Here is a 26532-nt window from a genome sequence, read left to right on the forward strand (position 1 = left end):
TCCAAAAAGTTTATTTTTGTCAGATTTTCTAGTCGTTCTAGAGGTCATTATTACAGGCAGAACATCACATATTTTATACGTTGAAAGGGATCTGAACCAATACTTAGAACAGTTGTTTAGATGATGATAGGTCAATATTCCGAGGGTCTAATCAAGCAAAACCTAAGTTGCCCAATTTTTTGTTATAGTGTAAATATTCGACTCAGAAAAACATGAGTTGGAATATATGACAGGGTTAGAAAGTGAAGCTGTTGACCTGTAATCAGGCAAGAGGGTGCCAAATATTGACCAGGCTCAGAATTTAGAACCGTAGATTGTTAGATTTTCGTGTGTAGAGTATCATATGGTAGGGTATCAAGTGGTTCGGCAGAAAAAAGTGTTTATCTTAAAAAATGTTTAAAGTATTATAAAACTATCCCCTTTGAATCGATTTGAAAATAGAAACCGGAAGGTGTCAATATAATAAATATCCACAAATAGGTATTTGCCCAATTTACCGTGTACTTACCCACCGAAACCTTTAAACATTCCTTACGCCACTACCGAGAATTTGCAAACCTTCAAACACAATTTTTGAGACAAATCTCAATAAATATATCTGAACTTTTTTCCCTTTTTAGTGCGCACAGCATTCCTTGAGTATATATCCCAATAAGGACATTTCAGTCTAACCCATAACTCAGATAGTCTTTGAAAGAATAAATATTCTTTACAAATCCAAACTTATAGTGCAGAACCTATTGTTATACCCTACACAACTATGTTGTCAGGGTATTATAGCATTGTGCAGCCCCAAAAGTTTGTAACGGCGCGACATATTGGTCCTATCTCAACTAACTGAGTCGATCTAGACATGTGTGTCTGTCCGTCCGTCTGTCAATTATAATTTGTAAACACGATACAGGCCACAGTTATGGACCAATCTTCACGAAATTTCGCATGTAGGATGGGTTCTGGCCAATGAAGACCCCTATTGTTTTTGGTAAAGATTGGTTAATATTTAGGGGATGCAATGGACCAAATACTTAATTTTGGTCCGTTTTTCTGGTCGCTCTAGATAACAATAGCAGCAATTATGGCCCGAAAATCACGAAATGGAGAACGGGATGGGACTAAAGAATAAGCATGCCTGTTTTGATAAAGATTGGTCAATATTTAGCAGGTCAAATGGACACTTACTTTTGTGTGAAAAATTACAAAATTTGTATTCTATGGCGTAAATATTTGCCCCTGAAAGACATAGACCCCAGAAGTTGATTGTATATCCATGAGGAGTGGTTGATACCAATTATATAGTCGTAGGTACTCGGATGCGGGAGTTACTCTTAAATATTTACAGGTGCTTACGTATTCAGATATTATTTAGTAACTCATTACCACACTAGAAGGCGGAAATATAGCCCTGGTCGCTTTGAAATTTTTCATGAGATTCCAGTTGTGGTCAAGGACCGCGCCTATAATTTTCGGTGATGATCTGATAATAATTTTGGGAAGAAGTGGACCGAAAACTTAATTTTGTTTGTTTCTATAGATGAAGGGGATCTGGACAAGTAATTAGAAGGGCCGTACTGAATATTAGTAATATTCGGAATATATGTCAGTGAAGAAAGAGGTGCTGTTGACCTCTAACCGGCAAAAGGATGCAAATATCACGAAATATTGTCCAGCCTCGGAATAAACATTTGCAGAAAGTCAGAGTTCCGTGGCAGTTGTGTAGGGTAATGTATGGTTGGCCCCGTCCGACTATACTGCTCCGCTCACTGGTTTTAAACTCAATTTAAGACCTTTCATAGTCCTTGAAAAATATTACTTAATAATGGACTCATATAGATATATGAATATAAAAACATAACTATTAACAAATTAACGTTTTTAGCAAAATTTTATAGAGCATTTGATAAAATGTTTTTCAAACTATTCACAAATTATTATATTCCTTTACAATTCTACAATTTAAAAATTCAAAATTCTTACCACTTGTGGACTACATTTTTCACTTATGATGCAACACAACTTTGTGACAAAGCTCCAGAAAACCAACAACCAAAATTTAACACTTAACTTCCCACAAAATCGAAAAGTCGGACTTTCGTCCTTTTCACGCCAAAGTTCCTTGTTAAACTGTTAACGATTTTCCGCTTAACATTTATATTTATACCCAAATCCGTTGGTTACGCATGATTTGCTGCATTTGTCCTATCTTTCAACATAGCTGGTGTTGAGTGGCAATGGATGTACTTTCAACAATTTGTATTTAACGGTTAAATGATTTTCCTTTCTCTGTGTGTATCCTACAGTCTTAGATGGTGATAGAGGAAGTGTTATAAAAAATCCAATTCCTCATTTGCCATTTTTTTAATAAATATCTGCTTATCACAAATGTGCACACATTCGTTTGGATTTTTTTCAAACGATGGAAGAAAAGCAACAGTTGATAGATTTTCTTCTATTTTGAGTTGGTGTCATCTAAGTATCGCCTACAAAGCAATTGACACTCTATTCCAAGCTAATATTATTTATCATTACTAGTCAACTAACCAACTGTTGCATCAATTTCAATTATTTTGATTCAATTTCAATTAAGTTTTGAAATGAAACAACTGGGTTTTCCAGCTTCAATTTGATCGGTTTTGTGGTTTAATGTAATAATGTTTAGTAACTGAACCATGAAATTTGCAATAAAATCTTAAATGGGAAAAATATTGACGTCATTGGAAAATGGAATATATGAATATATTGTATTGGTCCCTGAAAAAAATATTCTTTAAAAAATCCACGCCTTATATTGGTCCCTGAAAAAAATATTCTTTAAAAAATCCACGCCTTATATTGGTCCCTGAAAAAAATATTCTTTAAAAAATCCACGCCTTATATTGGTCCCTGAAAAAAATATTCTTTAAAAAATCCACGCCTTATATTGGTCCCTGAAAAAAATATTCTTTAAAAAATCCACGCCTTATATTGGTCCCTGAAAAAAATATTCTTTAAAAAATCCACGCCTTATATTGGTCCCTGAAAAAAATATTCTTTAAAAAATCCACGCCTTATATTGGTCCCTGAAAAAAATATTCTTTAAAAAATCCACGCCTTATATTGGTCCCTGAAAAAAATATTCTTTAAAAAATCCACGCCTTATATTGGTCCCTGAAAAAAATATTCTTTAAAAAATCCACGCCTTATATTGGTCCCTGAAAAAAATATTCTTTAAAAAATCCACGCCTTATATTGGTCCCTGAAAAAAATATTCTTTAAAAAATCCACGCCTTATATTGGTCCCTGAAAAAAATATTCTTTAAAAAATCCACGCCTTATATTGGTCCCTGAAAAAAATATTCTTTAAAAAATCCACGCCTTATATTGGTCCCTGAAAAAAATATTCTTTAAAAAATCCACGCCTTATATTGGTCCCTGAAAAAAATATTCTTTAAAAAATCCACGCCTTATATTGGTCCCTGAAAAAAATATTCTTTAAAAAATCCACGCCTTATATTGGTCATGGAAAAAATATTCTTTAAAAAATCCACGCCTTATATTGGTCATGGAAAAAATATTCTTTAAAAAATCCACGCCTTATATCGGTCATGGAAAAATATTCTTTAAAAAATCCACGCCTTATATTGGTCCCTGAAAAAAATATTCTTTAAAAAATACACGCCATATTTTGGTCCCTGAAAAAAAATATTCTTTAAAAACTCCACGCCTTATATTGGTCCCTGAAAAAAATATTCTTTAAAAAATCCACGCCTTATATTGGTCCCTGAAAAAAATATTCTTTAAAAAATCCACGCCTTATATTGGTCCCTGAAAAAAATATTCTTTAAAAAATCCACGCCTTATATTGGTCCCTGAAAAAATATTCTTTAAAAAATCCACGCCTTATATTGGTCCCTGAAAAAAATATTCTTTAAAAAATCCACGCCTTATATTGGTCCCTGAAAAAAATATTCTTTAAAAAATCCACGCATTGTATTGGTCCTTGAAAAAATATTCTATAAAAAATCCACGCCTTGTATTGGCCCTTGAAAAAATATTCTTTAAAATATCCACACCTTGTATTGGTCCTTAAAAAAATATTCTTTAAAATATCCACACCTTGTATTGGTCCTTGAAAAAATATTCTTTAAAAAATCCACACATTGTATTGGTCCTTGAAAAAATATTCTTTAAAAAATCCACGCCTTGTATTGGTCCTTGAAAAAATATTCTTTAAGAAAAAATAGTCTTTAAGAAATCCACGACCTTGAAAAAATATTCTTTAAAACATCCACGCCTTGTATTGGTCCTTGAAAAAATATTCTTTAAAAAATCCACGCCTTGTATTGGTCCTTGAAAAAATATTCTTTAAAAAATTCACGCCTTGTATTGGTCCTTGAAAAAATGTTCTTTAAAGAATCCATTGGTCCTCGAAAAAATATTCTTTAAAAAATCCACGCCTTGTATTGGTCATTGAAAAAATATTCTTTAAAAAGCCATGCCTTGTATTGGTCATTGAAAAAATATTCTTTAAAAAATCCACGGTTTGTATTGGTACTTGAAAAAATATTCTTTAAAAAATCCATGCCTTGTATTGGTCCTTGAAAAAATATTCTTTAAAAGATCCACGCCTTGTATTGGTCCTTGAAAAAATATTCTTTAAAACATCCACGCCTTGTATTGGTCCTTGAAAAAATATTCTTTAAAACATCCACGCCTTGTATTGGTCCTTGAAAAAATATTCTTTAAAACATCCACGCCTTGTATTGGTCCTTGAAAAAATATTCTTTAAAACATCCACGCCTTGTATTGGTCCTTGAAAAAATATTCTTTAAAACATCCACGCCTTGTATTGGTCCTTGAAAAAATATTCTTTAAAAAATCCACGCCTTGTATTGGTCCTTGAAAAAATATTCTTTAAAACATCCACGCCTTGTATTGGTCCTTGAAAAAATATTCTTTAAAAAATCCACGCCTTGTATTGGTCCTTGAAAAAAATATTCTTTAAAAAATTCACGCCTTGTATTTGTCCTTGAAAAAATGTTCTTTAAAGAATCCACGCCTTGTATTGGTCCTTGAACAAATATTCTTTAAAAAATCCACGCCTTGTATTGGTCCTTGAAAAAATATTCTTTAAAAAATCCACGCCTTGTATTGGTCCTTGAAAAAAATATTCTTTAAAAAATTCACGCCTTGTATTAGTCCTTGAAAAAATGTTCTTTAAAGAATCCACGCCTTGTATTGGTCCTTGAAAAAATGTTCTTTAAAGAATCCACGCCTTGTATTAGTCCTTGAAAAAATGTTCTTTAAAGAATCCACGCCTTGTATTGGTCCTTGAAAAAATGTTCTTTAAAGAATCCACGCCTTGTATTGGTCCTTGAAAAAATATTCTTTAAAAAATCCACGCCTTGTATTGGTCCTTGAAAAAATATTCTTTAAACAATTCACGCCTTGTATTGGTCCTTGAAAAAATGTTCTTTAAAGAATCCACGCCTTGTATTGGTCCTTGAAAAAATGTTCTTTAAAGAATCCACGCCTTGTATTGGTCCTTGAAAAAATATTCTTTAAAAAATCCACGCCTTGTATTGGTCCTTGAAAAAATATTCTTTAAAAAATCCATGCCTTGTATTGGTCCTTGAAAAACTATTCTTTAAAAAATCCACGCCTTGTATTGGTCCTTGAAAAAATATTCTTTAAAAAAACCACGCCTTGTATTGGTCCTTGAAAAAAATATTCTTTAAAAAATTCACGCCTTGTATTGGTCCTTGAAAAAATGTTCCTTAAAGAATCCACGCCTTGTATTGGTCCTTGAAGAACTATTCTTTAAAAAATCCACGCCTTGTATTGGTCCTTGAAAAACTATTCTTTAAAAAATCCACGCCTTGTATTGGTCCTTGAAAAAATATTCTTTAAAAAATCCACGCCTTGTATTGGTCCTTGAAAAAATATTCTTTAAAAAATCCATGCCTTGTATTGGTCCTTGAAAAACTATTCTTTAAAAAATCCACGCCTTGTATTGGTCCTTGAAAAAATATTCTTTAAAAAATCCACGCCTTGTATTGGTGGTCCTTGAAAAAATATTCTTTAAAAAATCCACGCCTTTTTGTGGTCCTTGAAAAACTATTCTTTAAAAAATCCACGCCTTGTATTGGTCCTTGAAAAAATATTCTTTAAAAAATCCACGCCTTGTATTGGTCCTTGAAAAAAATATTCTTTAAAAAATTCACGCCTTGTATTGGTCCTTGAAAAAATGTTCCTTAAAGAATCCACGCCTTGTATTGGTCCTTGAAAAACTATTCTTTAAAAAATCCACGCCTTGTATTGGTCCTTGAAAAACTATTCTTTAAAAAATCCACGCCTTGTATTGGTCCTTGAAAAAATATTCTTTAAAAAATCCACGCCTTGTATTGGTCCTTGAAAAAAATATTCTTTAAAAAATTCACGCCTTGTATTGGTCCTTGAAAAAATGTTCTTTAAAGAATCCACGCCTTGTATTGGTCCTTAAAAAAATATTCTTTAAAAAGCCACGCCTTGTATTGGTCCTTGAAAAAATATTCTTTAAAAAGCCACGCCTTGTATTGGTCCTTGAAAAAATATTCTTTAAAAAGCCACGCCTTGTATTGGTCCTTGAAAAAATATTCTTTAAAAAATCCACGCCTTGTATTGGTCCTTGAAAAAATATTCTTTAATAAATCCACGCCTTGTATTGGTCCTTGAAAAAATATTCTTTAAAAAATCCACGCCTTGTATTGGTCCTTGAAAAAATATTCTTTAAAAAATCCACGCCTTGTATTGGTCCTTGAAAAAATATTCTTTAATAAATCCACGCCTTGTATTGGTCCTTGAAAAAATATTCTTTAAAAAATCCACGCCTTGTATTGGTCCTTGAAAAAATATTCTTTAAAAAATCCACGCCTTGTATTGGTCCTTGAAGAAATATTCTTTAAAAAGCCACACCTTGTATTGGTCCTTGAAGAAATATTCTTTAAAAAATCCACGCCTATATTTGTCCTTGAAAAAATATTCTTTAAAAAATCCACGCCTTGTATTGGTCCTTGAAAAAATATTCTTTAAAAAATCCACGCCTTGTATTGGTCCTTGAAAAAATATTCTTTAAAAAATCCACGCCTGGTATTGGTCCTTGAAAAAATATTCTTTAAAAAATCCACGCCTTATATTGGTCCTTGAAAAAATATTCTTTAAAAAATCCACGCCTTGTCTTGGTCCTAGAAAAAATATTCTTTAAAAAATCCACGCCTTGTATTGGTCCTTGAAGAAATATTCTTTAAAAAATCCACGCCTTGTATTGGTCCTTGAAGAAATATTCTTTAAAAAATCCACGCCTTCTATTGGTCCTTAATACCACTTAATACCCCTTCACCCATGTTTTTCTATGAAGTCAAGCCAATCCATTCATTCTCTGCCAGACAACAGACAATGACGTCACACGCAAGTGAGAAAATTCTTATCAATGAATTTCATTGTGCGAACGAAATTTCATTCATGAAAAGTGTGAAACGAAGGAAAAAAACGAACAACAATATAAATTCGTTGAAGCATATAACACAAATAAAGGATGCGGGATAAATGTTACCATGTCCTGCAGCATAGTGTGCCTGTTCGATAAGGAATAGAAATAAATCAGATTTTTATTTAATTGAAATTCAATAAAAAAAAATGAGAAACGATAGAAACATCCTTTATTTATGAGTATAAAAGGAGCTGCGAAAGCCTAGCAGGACATCAGTCACTACAGCGACTTCGAACGAAACAAATCGAATATAACGAAAGTAACCACGCGGAGAAACTCAATACGAAAACTTAGCCAAGTCAATAGAAAGTTCAGAAATTAACTAGAATTTTTCTAAAGTTCAAAACCAAGGAAGCCAGAGAACAGTTAAACAAAGCCTTACAAGTGAAAATGTTGTTTGGCTCTTGGCAGTTAAAAGCTGCTTTCAGCCTAATATTGTTGGTGCCAATTTTTGGCCAACAGCATCTAACCCGCCGAACATGTGAACGAGAGGTTTGTTATGACCGAAATGTTGGCCTCATGTGGGAAGTAACTACATCCGATACCTCAATCAATAACAATCGTAATGAATTTTTGAAAAATATTAATAACGATGTCATTGGAAATCGTATTGAAAGACAACGAGAGCGAATTTCTGATCGTTCCGATGATACAATCCGGCAACAACAAGAGACGAGAGAATCTCGTTCCCTTGATAGCCGTATAAGAACATCTAGCGCTGAACGAGAACGCCAAGACAACCGAAGGGACAGTAACATGGAGAGATATCGGGAAGTTCGTTATCGTCGCGACGAGAATAAATCTGATCGAAATAATCTCAATGAGAGAAACGAAATCAGGGAGCGCGAGAACCGTCGTGCTGATCAAACTGAACGACGAAATGAAATTGCGAGAAATATTGTTGCAGACTCCGAAAATTCTCGCCGATTTTCCAATCGTCGTACTGAGAATGGATTAGAACGAGAAAATCGTAATGACAATGAAGAGCGGCGTTTTGAAACACGTGCCATTCAAAGGCAACGATCAGTAGAGCGAGAGATGCAAAATCGTAACGAACGTAATATGGACACACGACGAGAGATTAAAACCGAACACGACACACGACGATTTAATTCCCGAAAAGCTATTAACGACATGGAATTAAGTCGCAATGAAAACCGGCGTGACAATACTATGCGAGAGCGAGAGGAACGAGATGAAATTCGTCGAGTAGGTACTGAACGTTCTAACGAATGTATGAGGGAAGTTCGTCAGCGGCGTGATGAAAACAAAGAGAGCGCTCTGCGAATTGAATCACATCTCGGTGAACGTAACAATAATGCGAGAGACTATGAATCCCGCCGCTCTAATATGGATGAATCCAATCGTATTCGCGAAGAACGAAACGAAAATGCTTTACGAGTTGAATCACGGCGAAATAACGACAGGAGAACTGAAACTCTAGATGTATGTAACGATGATAGACGAGAGGAAGACCGTAATGAAAACATTTCCGATCGAATTCGTGAAGACCGGGAAAGGCGTGATGAAAATAAAGATAACAGGCTACGAGTTGAATCACATGAAAACCGGCGAGACAATACTAGGCGAGAGCGAGAAGACCGAGCTGAAATTCGTCGAGTAGATACTGAACGTTCTAACGAACGTATGAGGGAAGTTCGTCAGCGTCGTGATGAAAACAAAGATAACACTTTACGAATTGAATCACAGCGCGATGAACGTAACAATAATGCGAGATACTATGAATCCCGCCGCTCTAATATGGATGAATCCAATCGTATTCGCGAAGAACGAAACGAAAATGCTTTACGAGTTGAATCACGGCGAAATAGCGACAGGAGACAAGAAGAAAACCGCAATGAAAATGCATCCTATCGAATTCGTGAAGTCCGAGAAAGGCGTGATGAATCACAACATAATATCGATACACGACGTGAAATTCGAGATGAACGTATCGATAACGCCAGAGATGGATCCAATCGTGTTCGCGAAGATGACAGGTTACGAGTTCAATTACGGCGAACTGAAGATAGGAAACGTGAAATCCGAGATGAACGTAATGGCGATAGACAGGAAACACGAGAGCGCAGGGAAGAAGTCACACGACGACTTGAATCACAACGATCTGTCACTGAACAAGTTCGTGAAGGTGAAGACCGGCGTATTGTGCGAGACAATATCGAAATAGAAACTAGGCTACAGGATAGGAAAGACAACGACCGTTTAGAATCACAACGCTCCCGCTTAGATGAATCCAGTCGAATTCGTGAAATTCGCCAAAGGCATGATAACAATGACGAGCGACTGGAATCACGCCGAATTAGCGACAGGAGACTTCAAACTTTAGATGAACGTAACGACGATAGACGTGAACAAATCCGAGAGGAAAGAGAACGGTCCAGCGAAAATGTTTCTGATCGCATACGAGAAGTGCGAGAAAGTGAAAATGGACAGAAACAACGAGAACGCAGAGAAGAAGTAACACGACGACTTGAATCACACCGATCTGCCGCTGAACGAATTCGTGAAGTTGAAGACCGACGTAATGATCGGTATAATGCCGAAATGGAAAATAGGCTACAGGAGAGGAAAGACTACGAACCATTGGAATCACAACGCTCCCGTTTAGAAGAATCTAGACGAATTCGTGCAGTTCGGGAAGAATCGAGGAGAGCTACTGACAAGAGATTCGATATTTTAGATAAACGTATCGATGAAAGAAAAGAACAAGACCGAGAAGATTCACGTGGGTTAAATGAAGATGTATCCGCTCGTATTCGTGAGGTACGAGAAAGGCGTGACGAAAACAATGAAAACATATCACGACGAACCATTAAACCCCAACGCGAAATTCGAGATGCACTTAACGATGACAGCCAGCAAGAGCGTGAACGCGTAGAAAGTAAATCACAACGACTTGTGATGCAAAGATCTGGTCCTGAGCAACGACGAGAAGTTGAAGACCGTCGGAATGACCGTGACAATACCCAAGTAGAAAATAGACTAAGACATGAAGAGCGAGCAGAACCGGAACGGTCCAATGAAAATGTAGATGATCGTATTCGCGAAGTTCGACAACACCGTGATGACAGCAGAGACAATACAGTGCGTGATAATCGACGTGAAATGAAGGAAGATCGCATCGACATTAGGCGAGAAGGAAGTGAACGATATGGTCAACGTGAAATATTGGATCAACGTAACGATAATAGGCGAGAAGGCAGGACTGAATCACTACGCTCCAATGAAGATCGACACCGCCGAGATGAAAATGCATCACGAGATATTCCACGTGCAATAAACGAAGATCGCATGGAAATTAGACGAGAAGAAAGAGAACGAACTAATGAACCTACTAGCCGATTTGAATCACAGCGATCAACTGGTACATACGAAAGAATTCGCGAAACAAGGGAACGACGTGTAGTAGATACTAGGAACTCCGATAATGTTCGTGAAAACGCAGAAAGTCATGTTGAAAATGAACAAGAACACGACAGAACACTTCGACTTGATACCTCCCAAATGAATCGTGAAGTCAGGGAACGACGCAATGAAAATAGTATAGCTAGCAGTGAACGGGAAACTACACGTCGTGTAAATACTGCCGAAAGGGAAACTCAACGACGGTCACGGCGACAACAATCTTCTGAAAGTCAATCCAACAAAGAAATTCGCAATCGACGCGATGAAAATATTAGAGACCGTGAAACACGCAATAAAAATCAATCCGACGGAGAAGTTCGCAATCGACGTGATGAAAATATTAGAGACGGTGAAACACGCAATGAAAGTAACGATGAGCGAATTCAGTCTCGTCGTGAAATTCCAAATCGTCGTACTGAAAGTCTCCGCCGGAATGACGATTTACGATTATCTAATGAAATTGCCTACACTATTATTCGTGAGGATCGCGTCCAGCGTGAGGAGGGAAGACAAGATCGGCCAATGGAAATTGATTCTCAACGAATTCGTCAAATTAATGACCGACGAATTGAATATCGTGGTACTGACCGCACTGACAGACGCAACGAGCGAGATGTACTACGACGATCAATGGATGGTGAAACTCGTCAAACTCGCATTCAACGAGCTGATTCCAGCGAAAGTGATCGTTATGACCGTTTTTTCGCTGAAAATGAAAGAAATGAAATCAGAGGATTGGAAAATCGCAACATTCGCTACATTGAAGACGACATTGTGGAGAAGCCATTGGGTTCCTTTAATAAGTCATACATAATGCTCGGCCAAGGCATTATTTTATCCTTCATTGTGGCTCAAACACTAGGCGGAAAGATGGCAATGAAGTAAGCTCCCATTCGTATATAAATTGATATTCCAATAACTTTGATGCCTTTACAGATACCAAAATATACCTCAAAAGTTACGCGAAGGCTTGGGAGTATTGGGATTTTAAGACGTTACTGAAAATGGACCAAACGATATCAATGGATTAATGCGACAACTGGCTATGAAACTGTATATATTTCTATTTTAGTCGAAATTATTAGTTTTTTAAGCAACAAAAGTATTCTGAAACAAATGTGTACCTAAAAGCAAAGATGATATAGACCTATGCACATATAAAAATATGTACTAAAACTGAAATCAACAGTTATCCTATATTTATATTATCCGAGAAATAAAATAGTTGTGAGCAACGAGTTTAACAAAAGCAACATACATATATACACACGTTATTCTTTATTTAATCGTTATAAATAAATATTTTATGCAAACAATTTAAAAAATATGCAATAATGAAAAACTAAATTTGTTTTATTGAATGTATAATATTAAATATTGAAAAATAATTTCAAGCCGTATTTTTTATTTTTCAAAGAATATTTTTTCATCGACTATTATAAGGCGTGGATTTTTTAAAAATATTTTTTAAAAACTGTTACAGGGTGAGATGGAAAAACTGCAACCAACTTCAGACTGCTGTCATTTCTAAGCCACTCGTCCGACAGCTTATCGCGAAAATATTCTATAGGGTATATAAAAACCTTGGGCACGCAAACATTTTGGCCGCAGACCTTGGACATTTCAACATGACTCAGCACCATCGCACTCAGCCCGCGCCACCCTAGAATGGTTACAAAATGAGGTTCCTCGCTTCATTTCCAGCGCACAATGGCCACCAAAACTCCAGATACCAATCCGTTGGTATCCATAATACGTGCCAAAGGTGACCAATTCGAACAAATTTAAACTTATTCTAAAATTTGATGCTATTTCCGACATTTTTTGCTTTCATTCAATAACAATAAAAAAAATTATGGCGTTTGACTTTGTTTCAGTTTTTTTATCTAACCCTGTATAAGAAGTAGATTTTTAAGGAATATTTTGTCAACGACTATAAGGCGTGGATTTTTTAAAGGCAATTTTTCAACAACTATTATAAGTCCTATTAAGGCGTGGTTTTCTAAAGAATATTGTTTCATGGACTATTAAGTCGTGGATTTTTAAGGAATATTTTTCAAGGACTAAGTGTGGATTTTTTTAAAGAATGTATTTTACCGAAAGTGTATATTTTTATACCCTCCTGGAGTGTATATTAAAGTTGTCATTCCATTTGTAACACCTCCAAATATTCATCGCAGACCCCACAACGTATATACATTCTTGATCAGAATAAAATTCTATGTTAATCGTGATTTCAACAGACGGATTTACTCATATCCGTCTGTTGAAATCAGGTAATTGAGATCACAATATTTAAGATAGAGCTATGAAATTTTTCACAGACATTGCTAGTTCTCCTAGCTATTGCAAATGACATATATCGGTTCTCGTTTTGGGGTAGCCCCCATATTACCGTAACCCCCTAATATTCGGTATTTTGAAGGTTTTGTACCCGTTTTCCAACCGAACTGGCTATTATTTGGTATTTTGGTTTCTAATTGATTAATTGTAATTTTGATGTAGCCCCCATAATTGTAATTTTGATGTAGCCCCCATATTACGGTACCTCTCAGTATTCAGTATTTAGGGGATTTTGGACACGCATTCTAACCGAATTGCCTGCAATTTGGTATGTGGGGTTCTAGGTATTCTATGGACTTGGGACACGTTTTTTCACTGAATTGCCTGTAATTGTGTGATTTGGGTTCTAACACGTATCCATACCCAAAATTATTAATATTGACCCAAGTTTCAGGGCAGCCACCATAAAACGGTACCCCTCAGTATTCAGTATTTTGGCGATGTTAAGCACGTTTTCCAACCAACATGGCTGTAATTTTGTATTTTGAGCTCTCATTATATAGCACATTTCCGTACTAAAATTTTTTAATAAGGACTCACGTTTAAGGGTACCTTAATATGGTAGATTTTTATTTTGAGAATTTTGGACACGTTTTACATTGGTTGTCAAATCTCACTACGAAAAAATATCAATATTGATCTCCGTTTTATTATAGCCCATATAACGTATTTTTCGGTATATTCAAGGTCTATTCATAGCAAGAGTTTTCTCCTGGGAGACCCATTAATTTTAGATATTTTTATTGTCATCCTCATCCGAAAATAACATCGTTTTACCTGTTTAAAAGACTCCCATAAGTGTGGAATTTTTAAAGAATCATTTTGCAAGGACTTCTTAAATGACTACTAAAACACAAATCTACAAAGAACAAATCTTGATGGCTCTACTGGCCTTTTACAAGAAGACCAATAGGTTATTTGGTGTTTATACGAAGGTCAATTGGTTTTCTATGAAGAAGGCTTATTGATCTTATATGAGAAGACTTAATGATTTTTATAAGAAAATCTTCTGGACTTCTATAAGAACACAAACTGGTTGCCACCAGAAGGTGTACTAGTCTTCTACAATATGACCTTCTAGTCCTCTAAAATATTGCATACTGGTATTCTACTAAATGACATATATTGGTCTTCAGATATTTATAAAAAAACTATTGGTTTTCTATGAGAAAGCCTATAGGTCTTCTATGAGAAGACATAGTGGTATACTTTCTTGTATTTTTGAAGACCTATTTGTCTGCATATATTATATTGGGTTTCTGACAAAGCTGTTCTTCTATAATACCTACTCGAGAAGGCCTAATGGTCCTCTTCAATAAGACCTCTTGGTCTTCTATAAGACATCCAGGTATTGTGGTATATAAAGGAAAATCTGTTGGGTTTCTTTAAGAAGACATACTAGTCTGCTATGTGAAGATAAACAAGTTTGCTGCTATTTTTGAGAAGGCCTAATGGTCTTCCATAGAAAATCTTAATTTTCTCTTAAAAGAAGATAAACTGGTCTTATATAAGGCATTGTGGTCTTCTAGTATTTATAAGAAGCTATTTGTTTTCTATTGGTCTTCTATGGGAGAACTTACGAGTCTTCAATAAAAAAACTTACTGGTGTTCTTCTGAATTATGAAAAGACTTATTGGTTTTCTCTAAGAAGATCTACAGGTATTCTATATGAAGATATACCGATATTCTTGTATTTATAAGAAGACCTACTTGTCTTCCATACGAAGGCCAATTGGTATTCTATAAGACATCCTATTCTTCTGGTATTTATAAGAACCTATTCATATAAGACCGTATTCTACAAGAACATATTTTCGTCTATAAAAAAGAGAAGGGCAACATTCTTTGAGAAAACCAATTCGTCTTCCATGACAAGAGCTAGTGGACTTTCACATATTGAAAACGTACTTGTATTCCATAAGAGGTTCATTCATTTTTTATAAAATGATTATTAGCCTCCTGCGGAAAGGCCTGTAAAAAAATCGTTTAAATATAATATCAATCTGTCTAATCAATCATTTTCCGACTGGCTGCTTTAATATGATTATAAGTGTCATTTTATTAGCAGTCCAGTATGAAATAATCTTTAAAATTCTCTACATTCTATGACGTCAAAGTTTACAGAAAATTCGCATGAATGAATTTCATTCACACTTTTCATTCATAAAAATTGTGAAACACACACATTTTTACACACCTACATTGAATATATGAAGAATGTGATATCCTCAGCCATGGTGTACATGTGCGATAAGAGAAAAATAAATTAAATTTTGTTCAATTGAATTTCAATAAAAAAATTCTACAACGTCAAGGCATCTTTGAGTATAAAAGGACCAATGGAATGCCGGTATTACAACAGTCAAGTCCAAGACTTCTATAGAATCAAAACTAAAAAAAAATATTTCAAACAAACATAGTAAACGTAAATATGTTTATAAAACCGTGGCAGTTAAACACAGTTATCGGCCTTCTATTGTTGGTCCCAATTTTTGGACAACATATAACGCTAACATGTGAACGAGAGTTTTGTTATGAACTAGATGTTGGCCTAAAACGGGAAATAACTGCCGACCATACCTCAACCAATAACAATCGTCATGAATTTCTGAAACGTATCAGCAACGATGATATTGAAAGTCGTATTGAAAGGCAACGAGAGCGAATTTCCGATCGCTTCGATGATACAATGCGACAACCACGGGAGATGATAGAATCTTGTTCCCCTGATAGCCGTATAAGAACATCTAGCGCTCAGCAACGAATTGAAGGAGAACGCCAAGTCAACCGAAGAGACAGTAACATGGAGAGATATCGTGAAGTTCTTTATCGTCGCGATGAGAATAAATCGGATTTAAATAATCTCAAGGAGGGAAACGAATTCAGGGAATGCGACGTCCGACTTATTGAACGGAATGAAAATGAGAGAAATAATGTTGCAGAATCTGAAAATTATCGCCAAATTTCCAATCGTCGTACTGAGAATGGATTAAAACGAGAAAATCGCAATGGCAATGAAGAGCGGCGTTTTGAAACACGCCAAAGCGAGAATAACAATAGGCGACAATCAGTAGAGCGAAAGATACATAATCGTAACGAACGTAATATGGACACGCGACGAGAGAATAAAACCGAACGCGACACACGACGATTTGATTCCCGAAAAGCTATTAACGACATGGAATTAGGTCGCAATGAAAATCGGCGAGACAATACTAGGCGAGAGCGAGAGGACCGAGCTGAAATTAGTCGAGTAGATACTGAACGTTCTAACGAACGTATGGGGGAAGTTCGTCAGCGACGTGATGAAAACAAAGAGAACACTTTACGAATTCAATCACGACGCTCTAATATGGATGAATCCAATCGTATTCGCGAAGAACGAAACGAATATGCTTTAGGAGTTGAATCACGGCGAAATAACGAGAGGAGAACTGAAACTCTAGGTACACGTAACGATGATCGACGAGAGGAAGACCGTAATGAAAACATTTTCGATCGAATTCGTGAAGTTCGAGAAAGGCGTTTTGAAAATACAGATACTAGGCTTCAAGTTCAATTACAACGAGATAGCGACAGACGACGTGAAATTCAAGATGAACGTATCGATAACGCAAGGGATTATGAACGATTCGAATCTCGTCGCTATAATGTTGATGAAATCAATCGTATTCGCGAAGAACACCTAGGTCGTGATGATAATAACGATAAAGGTTTACGATCTGAATCTCGGCGAACTAGCGACAGGAGACATGAAGCTCTACAGGCTAGACGAGAAGAAGACCGCAATGAAAATGCATCTGATCGAATACGTGAAGTCCGAGGAATGCGTGATGGAAAGAAAGACAACAGGCTACGAGTTGAATCTCAACGAGATAGCAATAGACGACGTGAAATTCGAGACGAACGTATCGATAACGGAAGGGACTATGCACGATTCGAATCACGTCGCTCTATTGTTGATGAATCCAATCGTATTCGCAAAGATGGCAGGTTACGAGTTGAATCTAAGCGAACTGAAGATAGGCAACGTGAAATCCGAGATGAAAGCGATGGCGATAGAGAGGAAACACGAGAACACAGGGAAGAAGTCGTACGGCGATTAGAATCACAACGATCTGCCACTGAACAAGTTCGCGAAGTTGAAGACCGTCGTGAGATACGCAGTGAAGATGGACAGGAACAACGAGAACGCAGGGAAGAAGTTACACGACGACTTCAATCACAGCGATCTGACACTGAACGAATTCGTGAAGTTGAAGAAATGGAAAATAGGCTACAGGAGAGGAAAGACTACGAACCATTGGAATCACAACGCTCCCGTTTAGAAGATTCTAGACGAATTCGCGAAGTTCGGGATGAACCAAGGCGATCTACTGACAAGAGATTCGAAATTTTAGATAAACGTATTGATGATAGAGAAGAACAAGACCGAGAATATTCACGGTGGTTCAATGAAGATGTATCCACTCGTATTAGCGAGGTACGAGAAAGGCGTGACGTATCACGACGAAGCATTACAACCGATCGCGAAATTCGAGATGCACGTAAAGATGATAGACAGCAGGAACGTGGATGCCGAGAAGGTGACATACGACGACATCTGTCACAAAGATCTGGTCCTGATCAACGACGTGATGTTGAAGACCGCCGTAATGATGAGCGAATTCTGTCCCGTCGTGAAATTCATGATTGTCGCTCTGAAAGTCGCAGTAGGAATGATGATTTACGATTATCTAATGGAATTGTATCCAATATTATTCGTGAGGATCGCGTCCAGCGTGAGGAGGGAAGACAAGAACGTGAATCCATGCAAGAAGATATGAATCTGTTAAAACGACGAGTAGACAATAGGGAAGATTATGAAGATAGAAATGTTGATCGGTCAATGGAAATTGATTCTCGACGAATTCGTCAAATTGAAGACCGGCGAATTGAATCTCGTGATACAGAACGCACTAACAGACGCAACGAGCGAAATGTACTACGACGAGCAATGGATGTTGAAACTCGTCAAACACGCGAAATGAATAATCGCCAAAATACCAATGAAGAACGCATTCAACGAGCAGACTCCCGCTATGAACGTTTATCCGCTGAAAATAGAAGAAATGAGATCAGAGGAGTGGAAAATTGCAACATTCGCTACATTGAAGATGCAATTGTAGACAAGCCATTGAGTTCTTTTAATAAGTCATACATAATGCTAGGCCAAGGTTTTATATTATCCTTCATTGTGGCTCAAACACTAAGCGGAAAGATGGCAATGAAGTAAGCTCACGTGGGGATATAAAAATAGATACAACAATAATTTTGATTCTTTTACAGATACCAAAATATACCTCAAAGGTTACGTGAGGGCTTGGGCGTATTGGGATTTTAAGGCGGTGCTGAAAATAGACCAACAGATATCAATGGAATAATGCGTCAACTGGGTATGAATCTTAAACTCTATATATTTCTATTTTAGTCGAAATTATAAGGCTTTCAAACAAAATATATATTCTGAAATAAAAGTGTACCTAAAAGTAAAGATGATATAGACCTATGCATATACATATAACCCATTATATAAATATATAATAAAAGTGAAATTAGTAGACATCCAATATTTGTTATACCTATTTTAATAGTTGTGATCAACCAGTTTAACCAAAGCAACATCCATATATACACACGTTATTCTATATTTTAATCATTGTAAATAATATTTTTCAAATAAATTAAAATATATGCAATATTTAAAATGCGGTTTCTATGTCTGCTTATTTCATAAAAAGATCATTTGTATATACGTTAATAATTACAAACTGAATTAAATTATGCAGCTGCTTTTTCATTGCATTCCCTATAAAAGGGTTAAGAATGTAAAAAAATCGGGTTGTCACAAAACTCATTGAAACAATGTTGTTAATTAAAAAATTAACTCAATATTCACATACAATACAATCTTATAACACTTCCAAACCAGTCAAATATGTATGGAGATATGAATACCCAACGCCTACAAGTATGCTTCAGTTTTTTTTAATTTATGAAGAGTGTGAAAAAAATCCAGAATGGATTTGTATATTCTTGACCATAATTCAACTGCTTAAAGGCAATGCTAGAATACAGCATTCATAATTAGGACATTCTTTTTCAAATAATCCGAGTTCACATTTATATTTCCACACCATTTAAAATTTTCTTATCGAAGTTTTACAAGCAACAACCACTACCATCTTAATTCACCGAAAAAAAAAACAAAACCTCCATCGCTGTTTCCTTAACTATTCAATAGTATAAAATATATTTTTGTTTCTTATCTTCAACTACATTGTAGTATTTAAACGTTCTTGGATTTCTTTTTTGGTTTTTGGTCCTACATTAGCTATGGGTGATGGTTCTTTGGACGTACTGCTTTCACCGGCCGATGAATTTCTACTTTTGTTCAGCAGTCTTTCAGCCTTGGCATTATCGTATTCCTTTAGTTCGGCCAATTTAAGGGGTATACTTTGCAGTTCACGTTTACGCATCTGAAAATTTAAATAATTATGTTTAATAGTTTATTAATTATTTATATCTACAAAAGGAAAAACTTACATTCAACAAATAATTTGGCGTTCCTAAAGAAGTATGTAAACAAAACAATATGCCAAAATTCATACAGCTGTTGTTTGTTGTTGTTTTTTGGGAGCTTTTTTTATGATACTTTTTAACGTTGCCATATTGATAACAGCTTTGTATTGTACGTACGTTTTGTTATACGAATTGTTGTACGATTTCCCTTTATTTAGCTTTAGTATTTGTAGACCATGTTTATACGAAGGTGTGTGTATAAACATATTTCAAATTCATTAAAAATATTTTTATTACAGAAATATTGAATTTAATGCGTTTAGATACAATTTGGATTTAGTAAATTCAGTAGATCTATATTGTCAAATAGATTGCACATATATGAAATAAACATAGACAAAGAAACCGTAAAGACTTGACAAGGTGCATTTTGACAAAAAATCCACGCATAACACTTTATTAAAAAATATTTTTCAAATATCCACGTCTACAATTTTACTTGAAAATATAATATTCAAAATATCCGTGTCTTGATAAAAGACACGTATATCTAGGCCTTAAATTTCACTTGGAAAAGTATTTTTAAAAAATCCACGCCTAAATCCAAGCTTTAAATATTATTTGAAAAAAAGTATTATTAAAAAATCCAAGCCTAAAATTTTACTTAAATAAATATATTTAACAAATCCATGCATAAATCATACCCTAAAATTTTATTGACAAAAGGTATTTAAAAAAAAAAATCCACGTTAAATGCAAGCCTAAAATTTTACTTGAAAAAACTATGTTTAAAAGACCCACGATAAATCCAAGTCTAAAATTTTACTTCAACAAAGTATTTTTAAAATATTCACGCCTATAATTTTACTTAAATCATATATTTAAAATATTCACGCCTAAAATTTTACTTAAATAACATATTTAACAAATCTACGCCTAAATCCAACCTTAAAATTTTACTTGAAAAAGTATTTTTAAAATGTCCACTTATAAATTTAAGCGTTACATTTTACTTGAAAAAGGTATTTTTTAAAAAATCCACACATAAATTTAAGCTAAAAATTTTATTTGAAAAAAAGTATTTTTAAAAAATCCACGATAAATCCAAGTTCAAAATTTTAATTGAAAAAAAAATATCTTTAAAAAATGTACATCCAAATCCAAGCCTAAAGTTTACTTAATTTTTGAATTAAAATTTTGCAAAATTAATTAAAAAAAATTAAAATCCACACCTAAAATATTGGTTAAAAATAGTTTCAGAAAATTCATGACAAAAATTTTACTTGAAAATTATTTTTAAAAAGGTCACTCTAAAATTGTACTTAAGGGGACCCCCCCCCATTCTCGGGGTCAAAATTTTTGTTGATATAATTCGAATCTACACTGATTAAAGAATGTCTCTACAAAATTTCAAGTGAAAATCTCAAGAACTGTTGAAGATATATCCGATTTAGTGTGTCAGCATCAAGTGACGGCTAAAGGGTTTCTCAAACTTTAAACGCGTTTTTCTCTAAACATTTTTTTGCGAATGGCGGGCACGATAACTCAAAAACTAATAATCCAATCGGTTCCAAATTTTGCATCGTTTCTCTGGGAGTGTATAGCTCTCGTATGAACTAGGATAAAGCCAATCGGTGAAGATCTTCCTTATTTTTTAATTTGGTTTTTGGTCAAAAATCGGCGATTTTCCAAAAATATTTTTTCAAAGGTCCACCATTTTGTTAATTTTAGAGCGAAGTCAATAATCCTAGTTCATACGAGAGGCAGACATGTACTCTTTCTATCACCGTTGGAATTTTCGGATTCCGATGTTCCAGTGAGGAGTTATCATGCCCGCCATCAAAAATAAGGACTTTTCTTTAATTACAAAAAACAACAACAAAACAATAACAAAAATTTTTTGTAAATTATTTTTCTTCTTTTTTAAATCTTCAATTATATATGTGCAAAGTTACAAACCTTAACAAGCATTGGTATTGATTTACCAGCCCATTGAAAATCTTAAAAAATTCAAATCGAGAATGGGGGGGGGGGTTCCCTTAAAAAAAAATATATTTCGAAACATTCCAATTTTTAGATTTTTACTTTAAAGCTATTTCTATAAAACCAACGCCTAAAATTGCACTTAAAATTTATTTTTAAAAAAATCAAGGCCAAAATTTTACTTAAAAAAATATATATTTTTTTTCGAAGAACAGATTTGTATCGCGGTGTAAAGTTGTATCTTTTTGCAGGTTCTGCAACAGATTTATAACCTCATTACATATCAGGAATTCTTAAAAGATTTCTTGCATATTTTCATAATCATATTTTTGGAGCTTAATTTCAATATTATTACTAATTTACGTCAAATCTAGTCAGGTAATTCCAAATTTCTTTTCATTGATTAATGTCCTGTTCCCGTACTGCAAGAATCTGCTACTTCTTACTATGATAACGAATTTTCCTTTATGATATCGAAGAAAATAGTAAAATCTAGTAGTTTCTTCAGGTCGGGAACATATCATAAAATATATGTACTCCTCCTTAATTACCTTTAGTATGTTCTCGTCCTGCAAAAACCTATTAATTTTTAATATTTTTTCAACATCATCAATTATTATCGTAGTAAAAAGTTTTAAATCGATAACAAATTTTCCTATATGATATCGAAAAAGTTGTAAAAACTAGTGGATTCTTTCAGTACAGATCTATTAATTCTGGTTCGGAAACAGACATTTTGTTTTAAAAATTAATTTCCATTTGTAATTTTAACACAAACGGATATTGGTCTAGCGCGAGACGAGGCTTGTCGGAACTTAGCGTAAATTAAAAGATTAATTAAAGTGTCGATAACAGCCAAAAATCGATTAATCAATTTGCGAACTTTTCGGTTTTTAGGCGACTAATCACAAGTCGGCCTAAGTATCCCTGTTCTCGGCGACTTGTACGCACGTATTTTGTCAAAGTCGGGTAGTATCAGTTTATAATTTTAATGGTTAACGTTATTTTTCTCCCTGTTTGTACGTCAATCAGTTAGCCAACCAATATGAGATGATTTTCTAATTAAATTATTCAATATTTTTTCGTATTTGTTTTGTTCTACATATTAAAAAAAATAAGAAAATATAAATAAAAGAAATTACGAAGAGTCATCACATTGTCTCTTGGGCGAATCAGTTGTATTGGTGTAAGTGCATGTGAAAGAGGATATGTATGTAAAACACAGAGTGCAAAAAAATAAGTGAAATAATTACAATACATTCCAAAAATTTGCAATAATCAACAACAATAACAACAACTTGCGGAAAACAATACAGGAAGTGGAGAACAACGAAAACTTGCTTTGTGTTAACAAAAAAATAAAATCACTTGTCTTCGATACCGTTATTGAAAGGAAAAAAAAAAAGGAAAAACATCCCCCCATTTACCCCTTGTTTTGTATGATTATTGTCTATTCCCCCCCAAGTGTAGTATGACAAATGTCATCCATTACTAGTATGACTGTCATTGTCTAACCACAACAACACCACCCTTGTGCCAAAATGAGTAGCAAACCATATTTTTTATGAAAATAAGTGAAAGTTAAAAAAATATAAAATATTTTTAAGTGTTTTCCCCACCTTTCCGCGGTAACTAAATTTGGTTAAATTTCATTTGATTGCAACAACCAGTTGAAATGATAATATCGTCCACCTAATGACTTCGTCATCATAATCATCATCATCGTCGTCTACATAGTTGTTGTCTACCATTACTGTGTGTTTTGTTGTCGTCGTCGTTCATTTTTTTCTTCGTATTGTATTACAATTTCAACTTAATTTACGTAATTTTTCGTTAAACTTTTTCTACGCGAATATACGCGCAAACAAACAGCAGTTCAGCAGTTCCAACGATCAAACGACGAAGACAGTCACAGTTGTTTATTTTGTTTTTTTTCTTCTTGTAGCTGCTCTCCAAAGGTGTGTTATGTGTGTGTGCTCGCGACTTTAGCAACAACTAACCAACCTGATCTGGGCAATTGTTGTTGTTATCTTTGTTTGGCGCTCAAGTGAACGGAAACAATTCAACTAATAAAGCAAGCCAAAACCTAATAAACAGCACGCCTGTGCAAAACAAAACAAAAAGAGCAGCAAGAAATTTACCGTGATTTCCCACGTTTTTACAAGAAAATAATAAAACAAGTGCTTGAAAAATATTATCTACAATAACAACAAAAGTGAATAGCAAAATATTTGTGTTGGCGCCACAAACAATAAAATATTTCTACAACTACGACTAGAAATTTGGTTTAGTTGGTCACACAGCAACAAACATCGCTGGTGGAAACATTTTGGAATTGTTGTTACATTGTTGGACTAGTTAAAGGCAGCTTTTGGACATCATCATGGGTTTATTGATCTCAAAAATATGGAGTATGTTCGGTAATGAAGGTGAGTTTTTATTCGACTGAAATAAATTACAATTATTTTTCTCATTTGATTTTTTTTGTCTGAGCATTTGTCGAGTAGTACTTTTGTGAGAGCTATGCGGAACAGAGATTATTGTGATTTGATCGTCTTTGAAACATTGTATACATATCAAATAAGGAAATTATATTTACAAAATATGTCAATATGGAAGTAAAACGAATATGTTTTGATAAGCTAGAAGACGTCGAAGGAGGCACTTTGTATTCAGATGCATGGATTCAATGGGTGGTTGATGTTGGCAGAAATATAAACGTACACAATGCCTTCGGGCGTATTCCTTCCGCTTAGCGCGGAAATCGTCCCAGTGGTAATGTTTTCGGCATCTTTTTATTAGTTCCAAATCTCCACTGTCATCCAGGGTTTTTTCGAAGGCAGATTTTCATTCTCGAAGAGGACAACAATCTTCGAATGACTTTAACATTGTTTCCGCTAGGTTGTTGACATTCCTGTCTATGTCATCAGTATTAAAGCATTCATAGTTTAGGTGGCCTAACCTCTCTTTGAACAGTCTCCCGAATTGTAGTCAATTAGTCTTGGTCTTGTTCTGGGTTCCGGCGGTGGCCATAATATTTTAAACCTAATATATTTGTGGTCAAAGTAGGTCGTAAATTTTTATGGTTTAGCCTTATATGGTCTAGTCTTACTAACAGCTATCGGCTGTGCTGGGTACCAGGACACTGACATCATGGGTAATGAAAAAGCTGGCGAACAAGCTAGACGAGGATCTCAATCCACATATCTCAATCAAACCATTCATCTGTCACCTTTGCCGGAATTTTGAGGCGTTCTCTGACGAACGAAGCAATGAACTTTGCCACAACGAACCTCTATGAACGACTCTGTCAGTCAAAACAACAAACTCACTGTTGAACCTGTGAAAAGCTGAAATGAGAGTAATGACATGAGTCATTACTTGTCATTGCGATATCAAGGCCTTTACCAGTAAGTGGGACCATGATGTTACTGATTACTGCAGAATCTGTGATGACGAGGAGAAGACGGAGACAATTGAACATCTCGTTTGTCGTTGTCCAGTTCTGACCTACAGACGACACATATTGAAATCTGAAGTGGTTGAGAAAGTGCAACCTGAGCATGTTTTTGGTCCAAAATTTCTACAACCATCGACAATATCATCTACCTATCTCCTTTTAATTCCTTATTAGCTTCTTGTCTTCTCTATCCCCTTTTTCCCTACAGATCTTTCCATATCTTTTCCTGGGTGATTACAATGGACCGGACGGTCTCCGAGTCACATCTCCAAACCTGACCTAGTCCAGATACCTTGTTTTTGACAGTGCAAGATTCGTGATTTAGCCCGAAGTGTATATTTATTTAGTCATTATTTAATTAAATGTCCATTACAGCCATTGTTGCCTCACTCACAGGTTTATCTGGATGGCAACGCTCAATTACTTCTTCTTGGGATTCGGTTATCTTCTCCTCGGCTCCTCACTTTTGTTGCTGGGTGTTTCGTCCTCGCTCTCTACTTTGTGAGGCTTCCTTCTCTACAATCCGTGGCTTCCCAATCTTGAATAAGATAGCGTTGGACACGTAGCCTTACTCTTACCCAAGCACTCTCCAAGAGGGAGAGTCTCTTTTTCGTTCTCCTCTGTGTGAAAAATTTCCCACTTCTTCGCCAACAGTGTCTTGTTCGAGCCCCAACTCCTATAGAAGACCATTGTCTTTTGTAGTTGACGAATGTCTCTTGTCCTTATCACCTTAAGTTTTGTAGTCTTGTTTAGGGAGACGATATTTGTTACTAATTTCCTGAGGGTTTCTATGCTATTTGATGACTCAAAGTCTCCTTTGAATTCCCATCTATGTAGATCGATGGGCATCAGGTGCACCATGATCTTATTATTGATCGCTTCCATCATATCCTTATGGGTATCATTTTTTAGATTCCCGGACGCACTACTCTCACCGATCACTGCATGGTAGAGCTCGTCTCTGTTGTGCCTACTGGCACCTTCGCTCTAAAATGGCAGCTCCTTACCAATGGTTGCTACCCTCTTCATCGTTCGTAAAGTCCTGTTATTCCTGTTGGGATCATTACAGAAGATTCCGATTCAACGCTTGTCTTTTTGATATTAGTCGCCTACGTCAATAGAGTTTGGCGACAGTCTCCTTTAACATTGGGTTGGCACCGGTTAAATTTGGAGAGTTTCGCGTCTGTGCCCCAGATAACTCCCTTGTTGAGAGCTAAGCGATATCGGCCTCATCACTCCTACGGCTTTCAAAGAT

General features: G+C 35.2%; 2 protein-coding genes across 2 annotated transcripts; both read left to right on the forward strand.

Annotated features, from left to right (window-relative positions):
• Positions 1 to 7894: 7894 nt before the first annotated feature.
• Positions 7895 to 11921, forward strand: LOC133321179 (trichohyalin-like). The gene is made up of 2 exons (XM_061530267.1): positions 7895 to 11811; positions 11867 to 11921. Exons 1-2 carry the CDS (start codon positions 7895 to 7897, stop codon positions 11919 to 11921), a joined length of 3972 nt encoding a protein of 1323 aa, XP_061386251.1.
• Positions 11922 to 15704: 3783 nt separating this feature from the next.
• Positions 15705 to 18656, forward strand: LOC133321180 (trichohyalin-like). The gene is made up of 2 exons (XM_061530268.1): positions 15705 to 18544; positions 18602 to 18656. Exons 1-2 carry the CDS (start codon positions 15705 to 15707, stop codon positions 18654 to 18656), a joined length of 2895 nt encoding a protein of 964 aa, XP_061386252.1.
• The last annotated feature ends 7876 nt before the right edge of the window (positions 18657 to 26532 follow it).

The sequence above is a fragment of the Musca vetustissima genome, unplaced genomic scaffold (genome assembly GCF_032173495.1).
Source record: "Musca vetustissima isolate MV318-11 ecotype Yass unplaced genomic scaffold, APGP_CSIRO_Mvet_v1 utg3481, whole genome shotgun sequence".
NCBI classification, from domain to species: domain Eukaryota; kingdom Metazoa; phylum Arthropoda; class Insecta; order Diptera; family Muscidae; genus Musca; species Musca vetustissima.

Bases quoted from the DNA above. Each gene is read 5' to 3' on its own strand.
- LOC133321180 (XM_061530268.1), top strand. From the start codon at position 15,705: ATGTTTATAAAACCGTGGCAGTTAAACACAGTTATCGGCCTTCTATTG. The intron at 18,545-18,601 runs GTAAGCTCACGT...ATTCTTTTACAG, and splicing joins AGCGGAAAGATGGCAATGAA to ATACCAAAATATACCTCAAA.
- LOC133321179 (XM_061530267.1), top strand. From the start codon at position 7,895: ATGTTGTTTGGCTCTTGGCAGTTAAAAGCTGCTTTCAGCCTAATATTG. The intron at 11,812-11,866 runs GTAAGCTCCCAT...ATGCCTTTACAG, and splicing joins GGCGGAAAGATGGCAATGAA to ATACCAAAATATACCTCAAA.